This window comes from Halichoeres trimaculatus, unplaced genomic scaffold (assembly GCF_033239565.1).
Source record: "Halichoeres trimaculatus isolate MK-OKI-2021-1 unplaced genomic scaffold, fHalTri1.1 fHalTri1_scaffold_5, whole genome shotgun sequence".
NCBI classification, from domain to species: domain Eukaryota; kingdom Metazoa; phylum Chordata; class Actinopteri; order Labriformes; family Labridae; genus Halichoeres; species Halichoeres trimaculatus.
In genome coordinates, this window is record NW_027437183.1 from 39,412,264 (window position 1) to 39,428,699 (window position 16,436).

The following is a 16,436-nucleotide window of genomic DNA, read 5'->3' on the forward strand; positions in this document are numbered from 1 at the left end:
CTACCACCAGTGAAAAAGTTCGTGTAGACCCCTGTTACAGTATGTGCCCATGGCAGGAGAGGAGTCTCTGTATAAAAGTTGTTTGTGCAATGAACAGGACCTGAAACTTGTCTACGCCACCTTTTACATTTAGTTTGTGATTTATTAAAGATGAGAAGGTTTGCAGCCGTAGGCAAGAAGTGAGGTGGAGGTGAGAGGGTGAGCTCAAGTCAGATCATTCTTGATGCGCGCTCCACATCTTATTTAATGAAATATCAGCAGATTCATAGACCAACGTCATGGTATTCACTGAAATCAGCAAATTCTACTTGAACATGGAACTGTGGCTAAAAGGTTGAGAGATGGAGGAATGGCTTGGCTTGGCTGTAACAACACACACACACACACACACACACACACACACACACACACACAGACACAGACACAGACACACACACACACACACACACACACACACACACACACACACACACACACACACACACACACACACAGGGGCCCCTTCATTTCTGTGTTGTAGCTTAATTTTCACCACCTTCATCTCTGCTGTTTCTGTAAGTCGCCATCAATGGTGGCAAGGTGTTAGAAGGGCAGAGCATGAGGCTGAATCACATGTGCATATTCCCTACAGTTTGTGATTTATAAAGAGAAGACTGCATGAAGAAGTGAACGCATTGGGTTTTAAAAATCTGTTTTTTTTTCTCTTTTTCAAATGAAAACAGATGAATGAAAATTTGTTTGGTTTTCAATGTCACGTTTGTTCATATAGGTCAAATAAAGGAAAGTTGAGTTATAGGTGAAGATATAGATCATTTTCTGACTGATATTTCCTGATATTGCTGTGTATCTGGCTTTGAGAGAAATTCAGCTTCTTCCATGCTCTCCCCGTCTGTTGTGTTCACCATCTTACACTGATGTCACTCTACAAAATCCCAGAGCGCACATGGCTACTTAATATGCATGTATTGATTTGCATTGACCATATATGGTTATGTTTGGGCGTGCTGAAGGCGGGAAAAGAGGTGTTGTTCACATCACCACATTCACACCTTTCTCAGCGCGGTGTGATTTATCACGGGGAATAGTGTGCAGCCGTGTGTACGCAGAGTCTGATAGATCTGAAAAAAGTGTATATGTTTTGGTTGTATGCACGTTTTGCCTTTTCGTCGTAAGTGAAATTTAAGAGGACTTTCACACGCTGTAATAAATGAGGCCCCAGGTGAGGAGAATATGATATAAAAAGCCGTCAGCTCGTTGGTATGGTAACAGGTGATTGTACTGTGTGCCTGCACTGAGTCTGAGGATGCGGTCACACTGGCCAATCATGCCGTGCCTGAGCACGCTTCAGCCGTAAAGCACGTTTGGAATGGCCAGTGTGACCGCAACTGTACCGTGCTCAAGCACGATTCCCTACCGTGCTTCGGCACGCTTCTAAGAGGTGGGCTTCAGTCCGGTTTACTTCATGCACGAGCACAAGCACGAGGACAGCGCGTGCGATCCATTACGTATAATCACCACGAGCGCATCTCTCGACAGTCATTTCAAACAAAGCGGGGGTGCTGGAGGGTTTTGTCGGGCGAAAACGACTTAATATAAGTCCGAAAGTCTCTAAAGTTGTAGCAGTGCTCTCTGTGTCTCACTGTGCTGACTCTGATGAGATTGCGCTTCATGTAAACAAATGCTTCACGATGACGTAAGCCGGCTGTGCGCGTGTCTGATACCCGCTAAAGTCTGGTTCATATTGGGGTAGTGTGACCGCCGGCCGTACTCTCCAGCTGGGGAACAGCGCTGCAGGAGGGCAATCGTGCTTAAGCACGACACGTTTTGGAGGGCCAGTGTGACCACGTCCTGAATGCGCGGTGATAATGAAACAGTGTGGCCGCTCTCGTCACTGAAACTCTGGAACCGAGACATGCTCGGTGCAGTCATTCCTCTTCCCAAGAAGGGAGGCAGAGAGCGCAGTGAGATACTGTGTCCACGGCCGCAGTTAGCATGGGCGCTATTGCACAAAAAAGAAGTTCCACTTACTTCAGAGTCAGACGTCCCGCTCCACAGGGGGCCGCCACAGTCTCATTGATTAATGGGAAACACTGAAGCTGTAGGTGTGACATGAAACTCAAAGAGTAGGAAGGTTCCAGAAAATGAAGATGAGACTGTGTGGATTATCTTCATGAGGATAACACTGTATGAATCAGCACTCATATGTCAGTATTATCTTGTAAACTGTTACCATTCCCACACAGAACTACTCTCACACGTCATTGATGTCATTGATGTCATTGATCATCCTGAACAGTCACTTTAGCCCTGCTGATCTGCACAGCCAACTATTTTCACCAGTAGAAATGTTTTACTGTATTTGAGACAGCAGGATTTAATGAGGAGTCTGCAGATTTCATTAGCATTAGCTTTCTTTTTTTAGACCGGGTTCCAACAGGCAACAGTTTGTGTAAAAAGACATTCTAACAACATAATCAGAGTCATGTGAATGGCAGAAACACACACACAAACCATGAGACTGGAGAGAGGGAGGAAACCACGGACACAAAACACACTGCAGTCTGAACTGTCTCTGATTGTTATACCGTCAAGATTTCCTTCATTAGAAAACAAAGTACAGACCAGGGGTTAACTTCCTCCAGCGTGATGTCCATGTTTGTCCAAAACAAATGCTGAGGACCATGGGCACTACCACGGCTATTAACAAATAAGATCCTGCTGCCCAAAATAAAACGCCAACATTTCATCCTTTATCTCCATCTACAGAAATCATCAGTGGAACCTGAGTGTTTGTAATCAAGACAAGCCACAAACATGTATACAAATCATTTTAACCTGCAGGCTTAAAACTTCTCCAGACCTGATTCATTCAGTGTTTTATCACTTAAATGTCTGCGGAGGTTTGGTCCGTTTGTTTGGAGAGGGTTATTTCTGTGGTTCAATCAGCAAACAACAAATGATGAACACTGTAGACACAAATACAAACTGATATAGGGCTACAAAGAACGACTGTTCTCAATGTTGACTAATCTGTTTTTTTTTTTTAATTGGTCCATTTATCAGCGTTATTTTGAGTACATGACCACTGTGGACTCCGTTTTACCTCAGTGGCTTTGGAGTGCACACCTGTAAAATTCAACCTGTGTAACTCACCCCATGGTAATGAATTTTAATGTTATTTCTCCTTCCTTAAATGTCAAATATTTAGCCCCAAATAATTGAACAGATAATTCAGCAACTGACATTACATAATCAAATAGTGTTATAAACAAGGATCACTTATAGTGGTCCAACTCATCAACGTATAAGACCAGGATAAGTTTATCAGTTATTGTTGCTCATCTACAACACAAAGTGGTGGTTAATGACTGAATATAGCGATATCTACCAGGTGTTAACCCTTTAGACCCCAAAGTTTTCATTCTATAAAAATTTTTAATCGTAGAGTCGGATTATATAGTTTTGTTGATTCATACAGTTTAAAGTATTTTTACAGTATTTCCAGGGAGAAATATTCACATAACTCTGATAAGTATTTGTATTTTAGGAGGTTTGAACATTTTTCCTACAGCACCTCATATCTGTTGAATGTGTTTTCATAGTTTTCACTGCATTCATCCCAGACTTAGGTTCTCGCCCCTGATTGGTCAGCTCTGTGTCGTGTAAGCAGGTAAACAAGAAAATTCAGTTGTTGTTTATGCCGATGCAGTGTGCGTCATCAGATATACATTCTCACCTTTAAAAAGTTACATGAGTTTCGACATGAGTTGGTGATTCACATCCAAAAATAAGTCCTACAGCGGGAAGCAAAGAAGATACCAGTCAACTTTTATTTTACTAAATGTGTTATCAGGCACTGGGAGCTGCCTAGCTATCCAAGCAGGGGATGTACAGCCTCCGTCAGCGTGCAGTGACATCGAGCCATGCAGATATTCCCTCATGTGAATGTATGAATTGAGTGATCTTTTTCAATAACAGTATCCAGAAACACAGAAGCTCTTGCAGTGGAGTGAAGTTACAGACAAGCATTTACTGCCCAGTGTTTGGTTTCACTGTATGACGACAACCAAAAAAAGTATCAACTATTAAATCCTGCTTTGATGAATTTTTATAGTCGACCTAACCGACTGTCGACTAATCGCTGAAGCCCTGAACTTTTATACATGACTGTATTTATAAAAGAGTGATGTAACAAAATCGAGGCTATATTTTTTGCTGTTTGTTAATCTCTTAACTGACTTTTTCACACGGTACACCTGCTCTCTCCTCTGCCCTCTGCTCAATTCAAATGTTTATCAGCATGAAGTTTTCAAGACTTCTTGTTCATGACATGAGTCAAAGAGACAAACGGTAACTTAGAGAGTTAGACTCTGAAAGTTAAGGATGACACAACACCTGTTATTTTAAGCTCATTAGTATCAGAGAGCACTGAAATCCTGCCAGAAACTATTTTCTGATCGATTCACCCGTGGAAGTGAATTAATCTCCTGAATACACCGACACCTCTGCCCAAACACGCTAAAAGTTGCTTCACTCTGTCTACCGTGTGTCTCTCCACTCTGCCTTCTGTCACAGCCACTACACTGCAGTCAAACCAGTAAAACATTGAAGTTCAAAGTTCTGGTATCATGATAACTCTTTACAAAAGCAGACAACATTTAAGACAAAAGGAAAAGCCTTCAAACAGCAGCACGAGAAGGTTAAGACAGAAGATATGACGCAGATCAACAATCAACATGTTAATGAAAGGGATGTGGAGAGTATGTGTTGAACGCCAGAACTGAAGCCAATAACAGCAGTTCCTTAGTTGTCCACTTGAGACTGGCTTCAAAGGCCAACAGAGTCTCCACCAGAGCCATGGAGGAAATGAAACATGTTTACAACCAGCTTCAAAATACAGGTACGTAGCTTATTCCTGGATTCAAAAAAATCGGAGCTAATATGATCATGGCAAGACTCAAAATAATCATCTTATACCAGTATTTTTGGCAGAACTCAGAGACAGACAACAACAGATCAAGTTTGGCATGAATTGGTTCAAAAGTACAGACTGACTGATTAAATGACTAATTGACTGATTATCCATTCTTAATGTTCAAAGTGCTGTTTGTGTCATAGTGATGCCAACAAACTGTTATCAAGGCTAACTAGCTGCTGCAGCTGAGCTGATGTACGGATGGGGTCATTGTTGTTGTTTACTTGTTAAGGCTTAAACCTCCACCTCCTGTCTGTTTCAACCATAGTCTGCATAGTTAATGGACAAAGTCCCCCTGACGTCACCCTGTTTCTGACTGTTTCTGAAATTGATTCTTAAAGCAAATCGTCTGGTGCAGCCATATTGGAAGTGACCCAGGCTTTGGGCTTCCCCACTAACAGCTATAGAGCACCCGTCAGTCACCTGAGCTTAGCTGTGGCTCTGGTTAGGCGATTGGTTTGGTAAGTATGTGACTTCCTTCCTAGCCACCCTCAGGCAGATACTCAGGACACAGCAGATTTTAGCACTTCAGCATTGTCTTATTTTCTTAGACCAGAGGTTGTCGCTTGGTTTCTACTCAAAGTTCCAATGAGTCAGCATTTCCATCATGGTGCTAGTTATTGTTAGGCTTAAAACACCTTAATGGGTGACATCACTTACACCCTGTTGGCAAATAAAGTGGATGTAATCGTTTACACACGCCTCTGTCATAAAAGAAAGGTTTGCCACAATCAATCATAAAAGAACTGTTTCTATTCTTAACGTGACCTAAAACTTAGCTATGGTACAACAGAGACATCACAGAGAAATGAACATCCCCCAAAACTGATAAAAAGAAGAAAACTGGTCAGGGAGGCTGCCAAGAAGCTGACACCAAATTTAAGGGGGTGCAGGACTTTCTGGAAGCAGGTACTGACTGTGTAGTTCATGAAACAACAACTTCTGTAATCTCCAGCTGTCTGGGCTTTTTTTTTTTTTTTTTTTTTTTGGGGGGGGGGGGGGGGGGGGGGGGGGTCATCCATGTCAGGCTTTAAATGCCAAAAAGAAGGCATTTATAGTTCCCTGAAGCATGATGGGAACTATAAATGCTTTATAGTTTTCACTGCATTCACCCCAGACTTAGGTTCTCGCCCCTGATTGGTCAGCTCTGTGTCGTGTAAGCAGGTAAACAAGAAAATTCAGTTGTTGTTTATGCCGATGCAGTGTGCGTCATCAGATATACATTCTCACCTTTAAAAAGTTACATGAGTTTCGACATGAGTTGGTGATTCACATCCAAAAATAAGTCCTACAGCGGGAAGCAAAGAAGATACCAGTCAACTTTTATGTGTTCTGATCTGATGAAACCGGGGTTGAAGGTTGCATACCCACAGCGAAGCATGGTGGGGGCATACAGCATCATGCTGTGGGGCTGTTTGTCTTCAGCTGGAACTGGGGCCTTAGTCCAGGTGAGGGGATTATGAACAGGTCCAAATAGCAGTCAGTGTTGGCACAAAACCTTCAGGTTTCCGCTAGAAAGCTGGAGATCATCTTTCAGTATGAAAATGAGCCAAAGCAGATATCCAAATCAACAAAAGAACGACTTCATCAGAGGAAGACTCAGGTTTTGGGGTGGCCCAGCCAGAGTCCAGACCTCAGACCTGTGGGCACAGGAATGGTCCTCCCAGTCCGACAGCTTTGGACCTCTCTGCATCATTTTAGTTTCAGTTTGTTTTTCAGGTGAGGTGTTCTGGTTTTAGGTCACACTGAAAGTGGAAAAAGTTCTGAAATGATTTTCCTTTGTCTGTTTTTTTTTGTGTCAAAAAAACCCACATTCTAATAGAGGGGGTAGATAATTTATATCTACTCTCCAATCTCTGTGTGAGGAAACACTGACACTGGATCATAGTCTGGACTTGTGACTAATATTAAAGCTGAGTTTCAGGTGAAACTAGAACCCAAACTGATACTGCTCTCAGTGTCAGTACAGCTGAAGTTTACATGTTCTCACTGTATTTATTCATGTATTTACTAGCAGGACACCATGGCTGATCTGTAATGTGATGTCAGTGTCTGCTCGGTCATAAACACCTCTCTAATATCTCCCAATCCATCAGGGACTCAAACTGTTGCCAGGTCAGAAATTGTTTCCTGAAAGGCGGCCCTGCTGTGGGGCCGACGGTCGGACCGGCTCTGCCTGAAATGGAATGCAAACAGACCAGAGGCTCCACAAACGTTCAAACAGAAACTCCTGAACACATGAAAGCTGCTGTCAGTGAGGGGACACACAAAGGAAGAGAGAGATCTGAAGGAGAAAGGGTCACTTCACGAGTACAAAAAAAGCATTTAGGCTGCAGTGGACTTTTTTTCATTCTGACGGTGACTCTCTCACTTCCTAAGATCAAGTTTTACACATCTGAAATCAAACAGTTAATCTGGATAAGATGCTCTGAAGTGACAGCTGCCCACTTTTCCGCTTCCTTTTTTCTGGTCTCATATTGTTTAATTTCAGTTTGTTTTTGGAGCTGTCAGATTTCAGAGAACTCACTGATGTAAACATTAAATTCTCAATTTTTTTTCTTCACAAGACCTCTGTCATTCTCTCTAAACCAGCACTCCACTCCACAACAGATGGCGCATTAGTTTGAAACTGCCAGACTTGAATTGAAGAAGAAACCACACCAGTGCAGTCCAAGCTGACCTGTATTCAGGAGTTAATCTTAAATGTCAGTCTGTTTAAAGGCTCCTGATTGTTTAGGACGGGCATAAATGACTAATATTGCTGGTTTTATAATCTCTCACAGTCTCTCTCAGCAAAGGAAAACAGAACAGGCCATCTTCGTCTTTTGTTTTATTTGTTACCAGGCTCTTCTGTTGCTAGCTTTGAGCTGTGGCTATTATTGAGAATGGAGCCTCAGAAAGTTGCTTGTGCACAGAGGTTATTCTTTATGTATTTGTGAGACAGAGCACTGTAGTGGACAGGAAGCTTCTCTTCTCTCTGTCAGCGCTGGAATTTGTGGATCAGACAAAAACTTGAGGCGTGGCAGCTATTTCTGTTGTTCTGCTTTGAGTTACAGTAATAACAATCCTGTCAAAGTAAATACAGCGCTGGCACTATCACAGTAGGTAAAACCCATGTAGTAACTCAAAAAACTCTAATGGTACGGCCACACCGAAAGTGAATTTGCGTCGAGATTACATACAAAGTCAATGCAAAGGCGCATTTGGACGCTGATTTGCCCCAGATGGCGCTTTAGACACGTTTGCATCGCGTTTGGGGCGTCAGACGCTTCTACGCTCAACTTGAAAATATTGAACTATCGACGCGGATTCGTGTGAGGCTGTGCCGCAGCAGCCAATCAGCAATGACATTCCCCCACAACATCATTGTTTTGATGCCGTTGGGGGAGAACCACCACCTGCTCCGACTCCAACCCCGCCAGGAGATGAAGGAGAAAATAATCTGTGCGGTGTGTCATCATCCAGAGATATACGATACGACTTGTGAGTCGTAAAATCCAGATTTAAAATTGTCAAACAAAAAATTGCAATACTTTGATACTTTGATTTTTTTCTCCCACCCCTACTCAAATGTCTACGACTGCATCCCAAATGGCTTGCTCCTGTTCTTACTTCAGTTATTTGAAGCGCACAAGATTTTTCTGACAGTACAGAAAAACATAGTACACTTTGATTTCTCATGTGGAGCACTCACAACAGTCAGAAAGTTTAGTGTGGAACGGTATATTTTTATACTCAGCAGTCGCCATCTTTAGCATCATGTCACTACGTTTATCTTTTTGGAGTTTCACTTTGGTTGTTTTTCTTCCCCCGTGCTATGTCCACCACCATAGCTGCTCTGATTAGCGTGATCATTAACACAAAAAGTCACTTGTGCACTGGGTGCGCTGTGATTGGATCTATGGAGTTGATGCGTTAGAGGCGCATCTGTGACCACTACGACTCTGATAGCGCCTCACCCGTTCATTGAAGGTTCAGGAAACCCATCTTTCTGAGAGTCACACCGACTGTTTATTACATCCCTTGGTGAATGTTTCCAGACTTTAAAACGCTGACTGAAGCAGCTGCGGTCATTCTAGTCTACAGTGTAGCAGCAGAATGGAGGCCTCCATAGAATCAAAACAGACGCCAGAAGTCGGCCGTCTGAGGCAAAGACACAAAACCTGATGCTGATCTCCTCTGCAGCTGTCTGGCTTCATGACCTAGATTACACCAAAACAAGCATACACTTTTAATCCATGCAGCCCAGGAGAAAAGGTTAAGCTCAGGCCAATTAGGAGTACAAAAAAAGCAGGTGAAAAACTTAACTTGACACTTATCTTCAAAACAGGTTTGAGTTTTTTCTGTTTAATTTAAAAAAGCGCATTACACCTGCTGTGAGAGCGATTTTTTTTTTACTTTACAAAGCTCTAGACAGCAGGCTCAGTATCACCATTCCTAATTTATATTATTTAGCTTTTATTTTCTCTTTCTGCCCAGATAATTGCCCTGCACAACCAAAATATGTAGCGCAACCTCTGGTCCTGACGCAACCAAAATATCAACATCCAGGCAGAGGGGGGGGTTGAGGCAGACACTGACACTGGCACACATGTATAGAGGCCCAGAGGAGATGATTGAGGAGGGCTATTCCTGTGAAAGGAAATTCCTGCAGATCCTACTTTTTAAAAACAGGACAACTGCGAAAATTTCAGACTATTCATCAACTGTCTTAAAACTAAACTTACTATCTAAAACTAAGGGTTGCAATGTTACCATGATTCATACAGCATTGAGAGTATTGCCACTCTTCCCTCAACAATCTTTGTCACAGACAAAGTTATATCTGCTCAGGGGTTCACCACATTCTGACCATCGATGGTTGCTGCGGTTTGTGTAAACGTCTGACGCTGTTTAATACTCTGGGTCGTGTTCAGCACTTGTTGTATTGAGGGGTTCATTGATTGAGCCACTTTCAAACCAAAGAGGAAAAATATTTACTGAGTTTCGGAAGGGCAAACTTTGCTGAAACTTATCCTGATGCATACACGGATTAGAACAATGTAACACAGTGTTTTCCAGCAGTACTAATCTCGTAGTTCATTATAAAGACATATTTTTAGCCTCAGGGGGTGAGTACACATAAAGCTTTTCGTCCTTTTGTCCCACTAAGAGCTGTTGTCAGTCAACACCTGTTTGCTATCTGATCCTCCATCTCCAACAACATGTGTCGTGTTTCAAAATAAACTGTCTCTAACGTCTCTCTGGGCACTTTACAAAGAGCAACACAATGCAGAAACACAAAGGACTGAAGGCATTAGAGCGCACATGAAGAGCCCACAGAGGCATGGAGAGATCAGCCTGGCAAAGAGCTGCAGTAGAGCCAACATCAGGTCCCAGTGTGAGGAGCTGGGGCTGGAACATAGGAGAGGTCACATGCTCTCTGGGTTTCCTTCAGATCTGGGTTCAATACGCGCACTTCTTAGAGCCATTTCATCAAGAAACACAACTTACATTGACCTGTAAATTCAACACCTGACAGGGCAGTGGTGTTTGAATTTAACAACTTCATGCTGTCAGATAAACGGTTGGAGCAGCTTACGCACAGTAAACAAAGACAGAGATGATAAAATAAGCAAACTTGTTTGAGTCCCCACAGGGATCATTAAGGAGTAGTTTCAAGAGTTTAAGAGTGAGTGCTCTGAGTCTTCTGGAGCAAATAAAGAATTAAGTTCATATCAGCTCAGTTTCCCAGAGGACCAGATCTACCTGACGTTCTGATGTATTCTCTCCCAGAAACTGAAACCCATTTACCAGGATTAATGAAGTGCTGTTCATTGAAAAGCCACTCTGAAGACATGAAAACATGTTTATCAGTGGTTCTTAAATAGGTCGGATTATGTCCTAGCGGGAAAGGCCAGAGTTACACATTACACAATCTCCCCGGGGTTGAACCTTACTTCCTTGTTAGCTAAGCGACGTTTCCCACCAGGTGCGCACCTATTAGCGGGATAACCGCAGATTGAACGTGGTCTCACCTTTACACTGCAGCGGCTGAGTCAGTTTAATCCTCACTGTCCCGGAGATGGACTCCCCCGGGCTATAAACCTCCTTTTTGTTATCAAACGTGATCTCAAACTCCTGAAGTCTCCCCATGGTTCCCTCTGACACTCTGAGCGGAACTGGAGCTCAGCTCACCTGAGCGCACAGCTCAACAACAGGCACGTTGACGACTCTCGGCCCCGCCCCTCACTAATTGACGTCATCGGTATCTCCAAGGACGAAAATGAAGGAACATCAGGAAAAGTCAGGGTTCGAGAGTTGTTCATGGAACGATGCATTACGTTTTAAAAACAGCTGTGACAAGAGAATATTTACCATCTCTTCAACACTCTGTGTGTGTGTGTGTGTGTGTGTGTGTGTGTGTGTGTGTGTGTGTGTGTGTGTGTGTGTGTGTGTGTGTGTGTGTGTGAACCCAGAACACTGCAACTACACAAACTGAGACCACGAGGACCAGAGGTAAAGGGACAGGAGTCAGGGACAGACGGGGGCGGGAATAAAGATGAAAGCAAAAATGATAAGGGATAAATAAGTAAAAGGAGATAAAATTCATGATAATAGAAGTGAGAGCCAGAAGTTTGAATAGCAAAAAAATATAAGGTTTATGTGATTAAACTAATGAAGATAAGCTGGTAAAATGATAGAAAAGGAGGAATGTTGAATAAAAATTGATACAACCGTAAGATAAAACAGTCATTAGATATGGAAGAGAATAGAACTAGAGTGAATCAAATAAATAAATAAATAAATAAATAAATAAATAAGGAAGAAAAGTAGAAATTGCTGCTATGAGGAAGATCTGTTTTAATTGGACTGCCATGCCACCTTGTGGCCTTGGAGTCTCCGCACACTGTCAAAAAATGACTTTCAGCGAAGTGTGTGTTTATTTTGGAATTAAATGGAGATCCGATCGAATGTAATTCTCTTTGTTTAATACAGTCAATCAGTTTTTATTTGTATACTACTAAATCATAACAAACATTATCTCAAGACACTTTCCAAAAACACGAACAGGTCTAGACCCATTAAAGGGATAGTTCAGTTTTTTTTAAGTGGGGTTGTATGAGCTCTATGTGACCTCTATGTGGCACGGACTGATACACTAAGCGGCGAGCGCCTTGTAGCCAGCTGTGGCTCTGCAGCGGAGGTAGCGCCGTTTTATGACACGATGAGAACAAGAGCCTTATTTAGCGATGTTTTTGTGTGAAAGTAACGCGCTGCAATTTTCTAAATAAAGCGTGAATGCAGACCAATTTTTTGGGTGGGAGTCCGTTTATTTGTGTTTTTGGTCAAGTAAAATATGGCCCCGTCTGAGTGCAGAGGAGCAGGGAGGGGGTGTTTGGTAGGTATTTACGAATCCCGGAAGATGACAGGAAATGATCCCGCCCACAACTCAACAAAATATGATTGGCTTAGACAGCTGTCATTGTCAAATTGTATCCACATTCGCCTGAGTTACACAGGCATTCGTTGCAGTTACTGAAGGCCCTGCGTGGCAGAAGGTGTCGCTGATTTACCCAGATACCATCAAAAGGAAAATTGTGATTGGTCCATTTTCCATTTAGTTATATTAACCCATTGTTTGCCAGGACAAGTTTATAAAAAATAATATAAAACTCAGTGCTATGATTTCATTGAGTAAAATAAATAAATAAAAACAAAATATAACAAAATAAAAGAATAAAGTATTTATTTAGGAGTACAAAAATTCTTTCAATATTTTTTATTAGGCCTTCACTGAATACCTTGAAGGCCCAGAGGGTTCCCCTCTGGCACAAAGGGGAAAAAAAGTAGAAATGTGAACATGGAACAGTCTCTTTAGGGAAAACTGTTCATGCTGTGCTGTGAGAATTACAGAGCAGTGCAGTCTTCCTCCACCTCCTTATGTTCCTGGATGCTGGGACGCAAAGTCTCATCCACATCACAAAAAGGATCTTCTCTGTCCACAAAAAGTCTGCATGATTGAGGACAGCATTCAGCCAGTGTTGCCAACAACTCAGTATCGAAAGTAGCTAAAGGCCCGCCCAATAGTAGCTAGAAGTCCCCGGATCTTTTTTTCTGTCCAACGGTGGGGTCCATAGCACTTTCACTTTAAGAATCTATTAAATTAGTAATTAATAAATTAATAATTAATAATTGGAATTAAATATTGGAATTAAATCTATATATTTAAAACATTTAACTGAAAGTTAAGATAAAATGATGACAAAACTATACTATTAGGAGCAAAAGAGACAAAAATGCGGCTAAAACTATGAATCTAAAATGCTGCTGAAATGAACTACCCCCCAGGTGCTGATGGCTGGATTTTGCAACCGTTGGCCGCCAGCTCATGGTTACAGTTTCACTACTGTAACAAACCAGAGGAGCTCTTTCTTTTGATTCTCAGCACAAATCTTTATTTAAAACTCTTCCTGTAAGTGAGTGAGCACAATGGTACAAAAACAGGTAGCAAGAACAAAAAAAAACTGCTCTCTGAGTTGGTGAAATTGGTGATTAATGTTACAGATTTGAAGTCATTTCTGAATCACTTCTGTTGGGACGCTCTCCAGGCCTGATTCTGAAAGACTGTAACGCATCTTTAAAATTCTGTGAACCAAAGCAGTACAGCAGAGGATCCATACAGCTTCTCACTCCCACCAGAATCCAGGACGCGTAATACGTCGTCTCAGCCTGCAGGAGAACATGACACCGCTGAGGGAAGAACTTGATCAGCACCACAGCCAGAGTTCGCGCCACATTCAGAGGCAAGAAGCACAGGCCGAATATCAGCAAACACACCCCTATCATCCTCTGGGACCTCTTCTTCACTTTCAGACCTTTAGCTGTGCTGATGTTCAGACGAGTTAAGCTGTTTGCCAGGCGGCCATAGCAAACAGCTGACACGAGGAAGGGGAGCAGAAAGCCCAAGATGAAGAGGATGAAGTTGATGACAAAGTGGGAGTCTTTGAGGTTCGTCTGGTGGATCGAGAGGCACTGATTTTTAGAGCCCTCTGCGCTCATAGGAAGTGTGAAAGCGTAGATTAGAGACTGGATCAGAAGCACAGTCCACACTCCTGCACACAGCCACCTGACAAACTGCTTCTGTTTCATGCAGGAGCGCTGGTTATAGCGCACCACAGCTATGTACCGATGGATGCTGATAAGAGTGAGGAACATGATGCTGCCGTACACATGAGAGCTGAACAGGGCGATCTCTACTTGGCACAGAAAGCCACCAAAGGGCCAGTCGTAACCCCTCACAATGTACACCGCCATCATCGGAGCGACCGGGGTGGCGATGGTGCCACTGAGGGCCAGGTGGAACTGCAGGATTGTTCCAGAGGTCCAGCAGGGCAAGCGGCAGCAGAAGACCCAGAGGCAGAAGGTGTTGAGGAGAAAGCCCAGGAGGAAGACGAGGCACACAAGGCTGGCGATAGACATGGGCTGGCTCTCCTGGAGGCACGAGTCATTGCTGCTGTTTCCGGGCTGGGAGGGGACCTGAGGCTGCATCCTCTGAGAGGTCTTCTTCTCTCCTACACCTGAGGGGACACGATAGGATCAGCCACATATATAACAAACACTACTCCAGCAGTATGGAGGACTAAAAGTGCCAAAATTAAATAGATTAATACACCATAAATTTAATGCTTAGTTAACTGATAATTAATTGTGTCAATAACTATTTAAAATCAGAAATGAATCAATAAAAAATGTGTTTTTAATAAATTAGTTAAATAAAACTGTTATGAAATACTTAAATAATTTATTAAATGTGTCATGAAAATGTTTGTCTAATGTAAACCCACATTTAATTAGTTATTAATTTAATTACTTATTTAATTAATTACAGAATAATTTATTTAGTTATTTCATGGTAACTGCTCCTGCAGCACATCATGAATTAATTTTATCTTCACTCTCATCCATCAAACTCAGTGGGCGGGACTTACGATGGCGGAGTCACAAACAATACTTTTATCTGCAGGGTTTCCAGACTTGGGGGTCTCCTGTCAAACAAACCAACACAGCAGCTATCACTGAGGGTCTGCATGAGCTCTCCTGTGAGTTAATAACATATATTTTAGACCTGGCACAGAATATTGACACTGTAATTTTGGACTCTGAACATGTGGCTTGCAAAGAGGGCTTTAATAAAGCCCCTAGAGTTATATGCTTCTCCCATACTGGGCTGCAAGACACACACGTGGACCAGAGCCCCGTTCCTCCAGGCTGCCCCAGTCAGGTGAATGACTCCAGGATCATCGTACCATTGTTCTGTGCCTCGAAGCAGGTTAAGCTACATGACTGTGGCAACAGATCAGTACATTTAGAGGTTTATTTCATGAAACTGGATCTAAAGACACCTCCATCTCCACTCCCCTTCGGCATGCTGCATTCATCAGCATTTTATTTTTTTATTTTTTTATTTAGATATTTCATTTTGGCACTTTTAGTCCTCCATACAGCAGAGATTCTTCGAAGCAGGACTGTCTGAGTGAGCAGCCAGTTGGACCAAAAACTACCTGACTGACTGGACCCAGGGTGAGCTCAGCTCACTGACAGCAACGAAAGGAAAACCTCAACAGTCAGTGTTGGTACCACTGCTTGTTCTTTATATAAGTGACATTAATCTAAGTTTTTCCAATGCACATTTACATGCCTACACTGATGACACTGTGATGTATGGCTTGGCATCCCCTCCAGCCCTAACTATCACGACACCATCTGCCCTCAGTTCTCACTTCTCAGGGTTCACAGATTGAGTATAGGTCTCACCACAGATATCTTTATTTTTAGTGATGAATCTTTTTCTTGTAAACCTAATATTTAGCAGCTGGTGAGAACACACCGATGGCAGAGCCTGCTGTGGTGGGAGACCATCAATATGAGCTAATCTCATTCATACACATTCACACATGGCTGAACAGCAGTGGAAGCAGATAGGGGGTTCAGAGACTTGTTTAAGGGAACTGTGGCATGTGACTGCAAAGGCTGGGACCAAAACCCTGACTTTCTGTTTGACTCTCTGGCAGCCAAACGTAACTAAAGCAGCTCTTCATGGATTTTAAGTGTGTTTGCTCAGTATGTTTAAAATGTGTCAAAATGGACAAAAAAGACTCAGAGTAACGGCAAACATACTGTTTGTGCTGGCATGGGGCACCGCCATGTGCACCTTTTCTCAGGGTCAGTGCCAAAAGTGTATTTCAATGTGCCCAAAAGTATCTTGTTTGTTTACCACAAGTGAGGGTCACCTTTTTTAAACCACCACCTCAGGTCTCACCACTTCTAAACAAACACATTTTCTCATGAGTCTCAAAGTGAAAGGAACAATGTTTCACTGTTTAGAATTAATTGATCTCTCCCTCTGTGTGTGTGTGTGTGTGTGTGTGTGTGTCATCCCAGACTTCCAGCTCAGAGGAAGCAGAAGCTATCAGTGTCC

The 16,436-nt window shown here is 42.6% G+C and overlaps 2 protein-coding genes across 2 annotated transcripts in view; both read right to left on the reverse strand.

The window, feature by feature from the left end:
* The window catches only part of arrdc1a (arrestin domain containing 1a), a 43,003-nt gene extending 31,823 nt beyond the window's left edge, over positions 1 to 11,180 (reverse strand). Inside the window, exon 1 of the mRNA XM_074670558.1 lies at positions 10,993 to 11,180. Within this exon, the coding sequence (XP_074526659.1) occupies positions 10,993 to 11,110 (118 nt within the window). The 5' untranslated portion in view covers positions 11,111 to 11,180. The remainder of the gene's footprint in view (positions 1 to 10,992) is intronic.
* Positions 11,181 to 13,516: 2,336 nt separating this feature from the next.
* Positions 13,517 to 14,506, reverse strand: LOC141790372 (P2Y purinoceptor 2). Its single transcript, XM_074670197.1, has one exon. It carries the CDS (start codon positions 14,504 to 14,506, stop codon positions 13,517 to 13,519), a length of 990 nt encoding a protein of 329 aa, XP_074526298.1.
* Between the last annotated feature and the right edge of the window lie 1,930 nt (positions 14,507 to 16,436).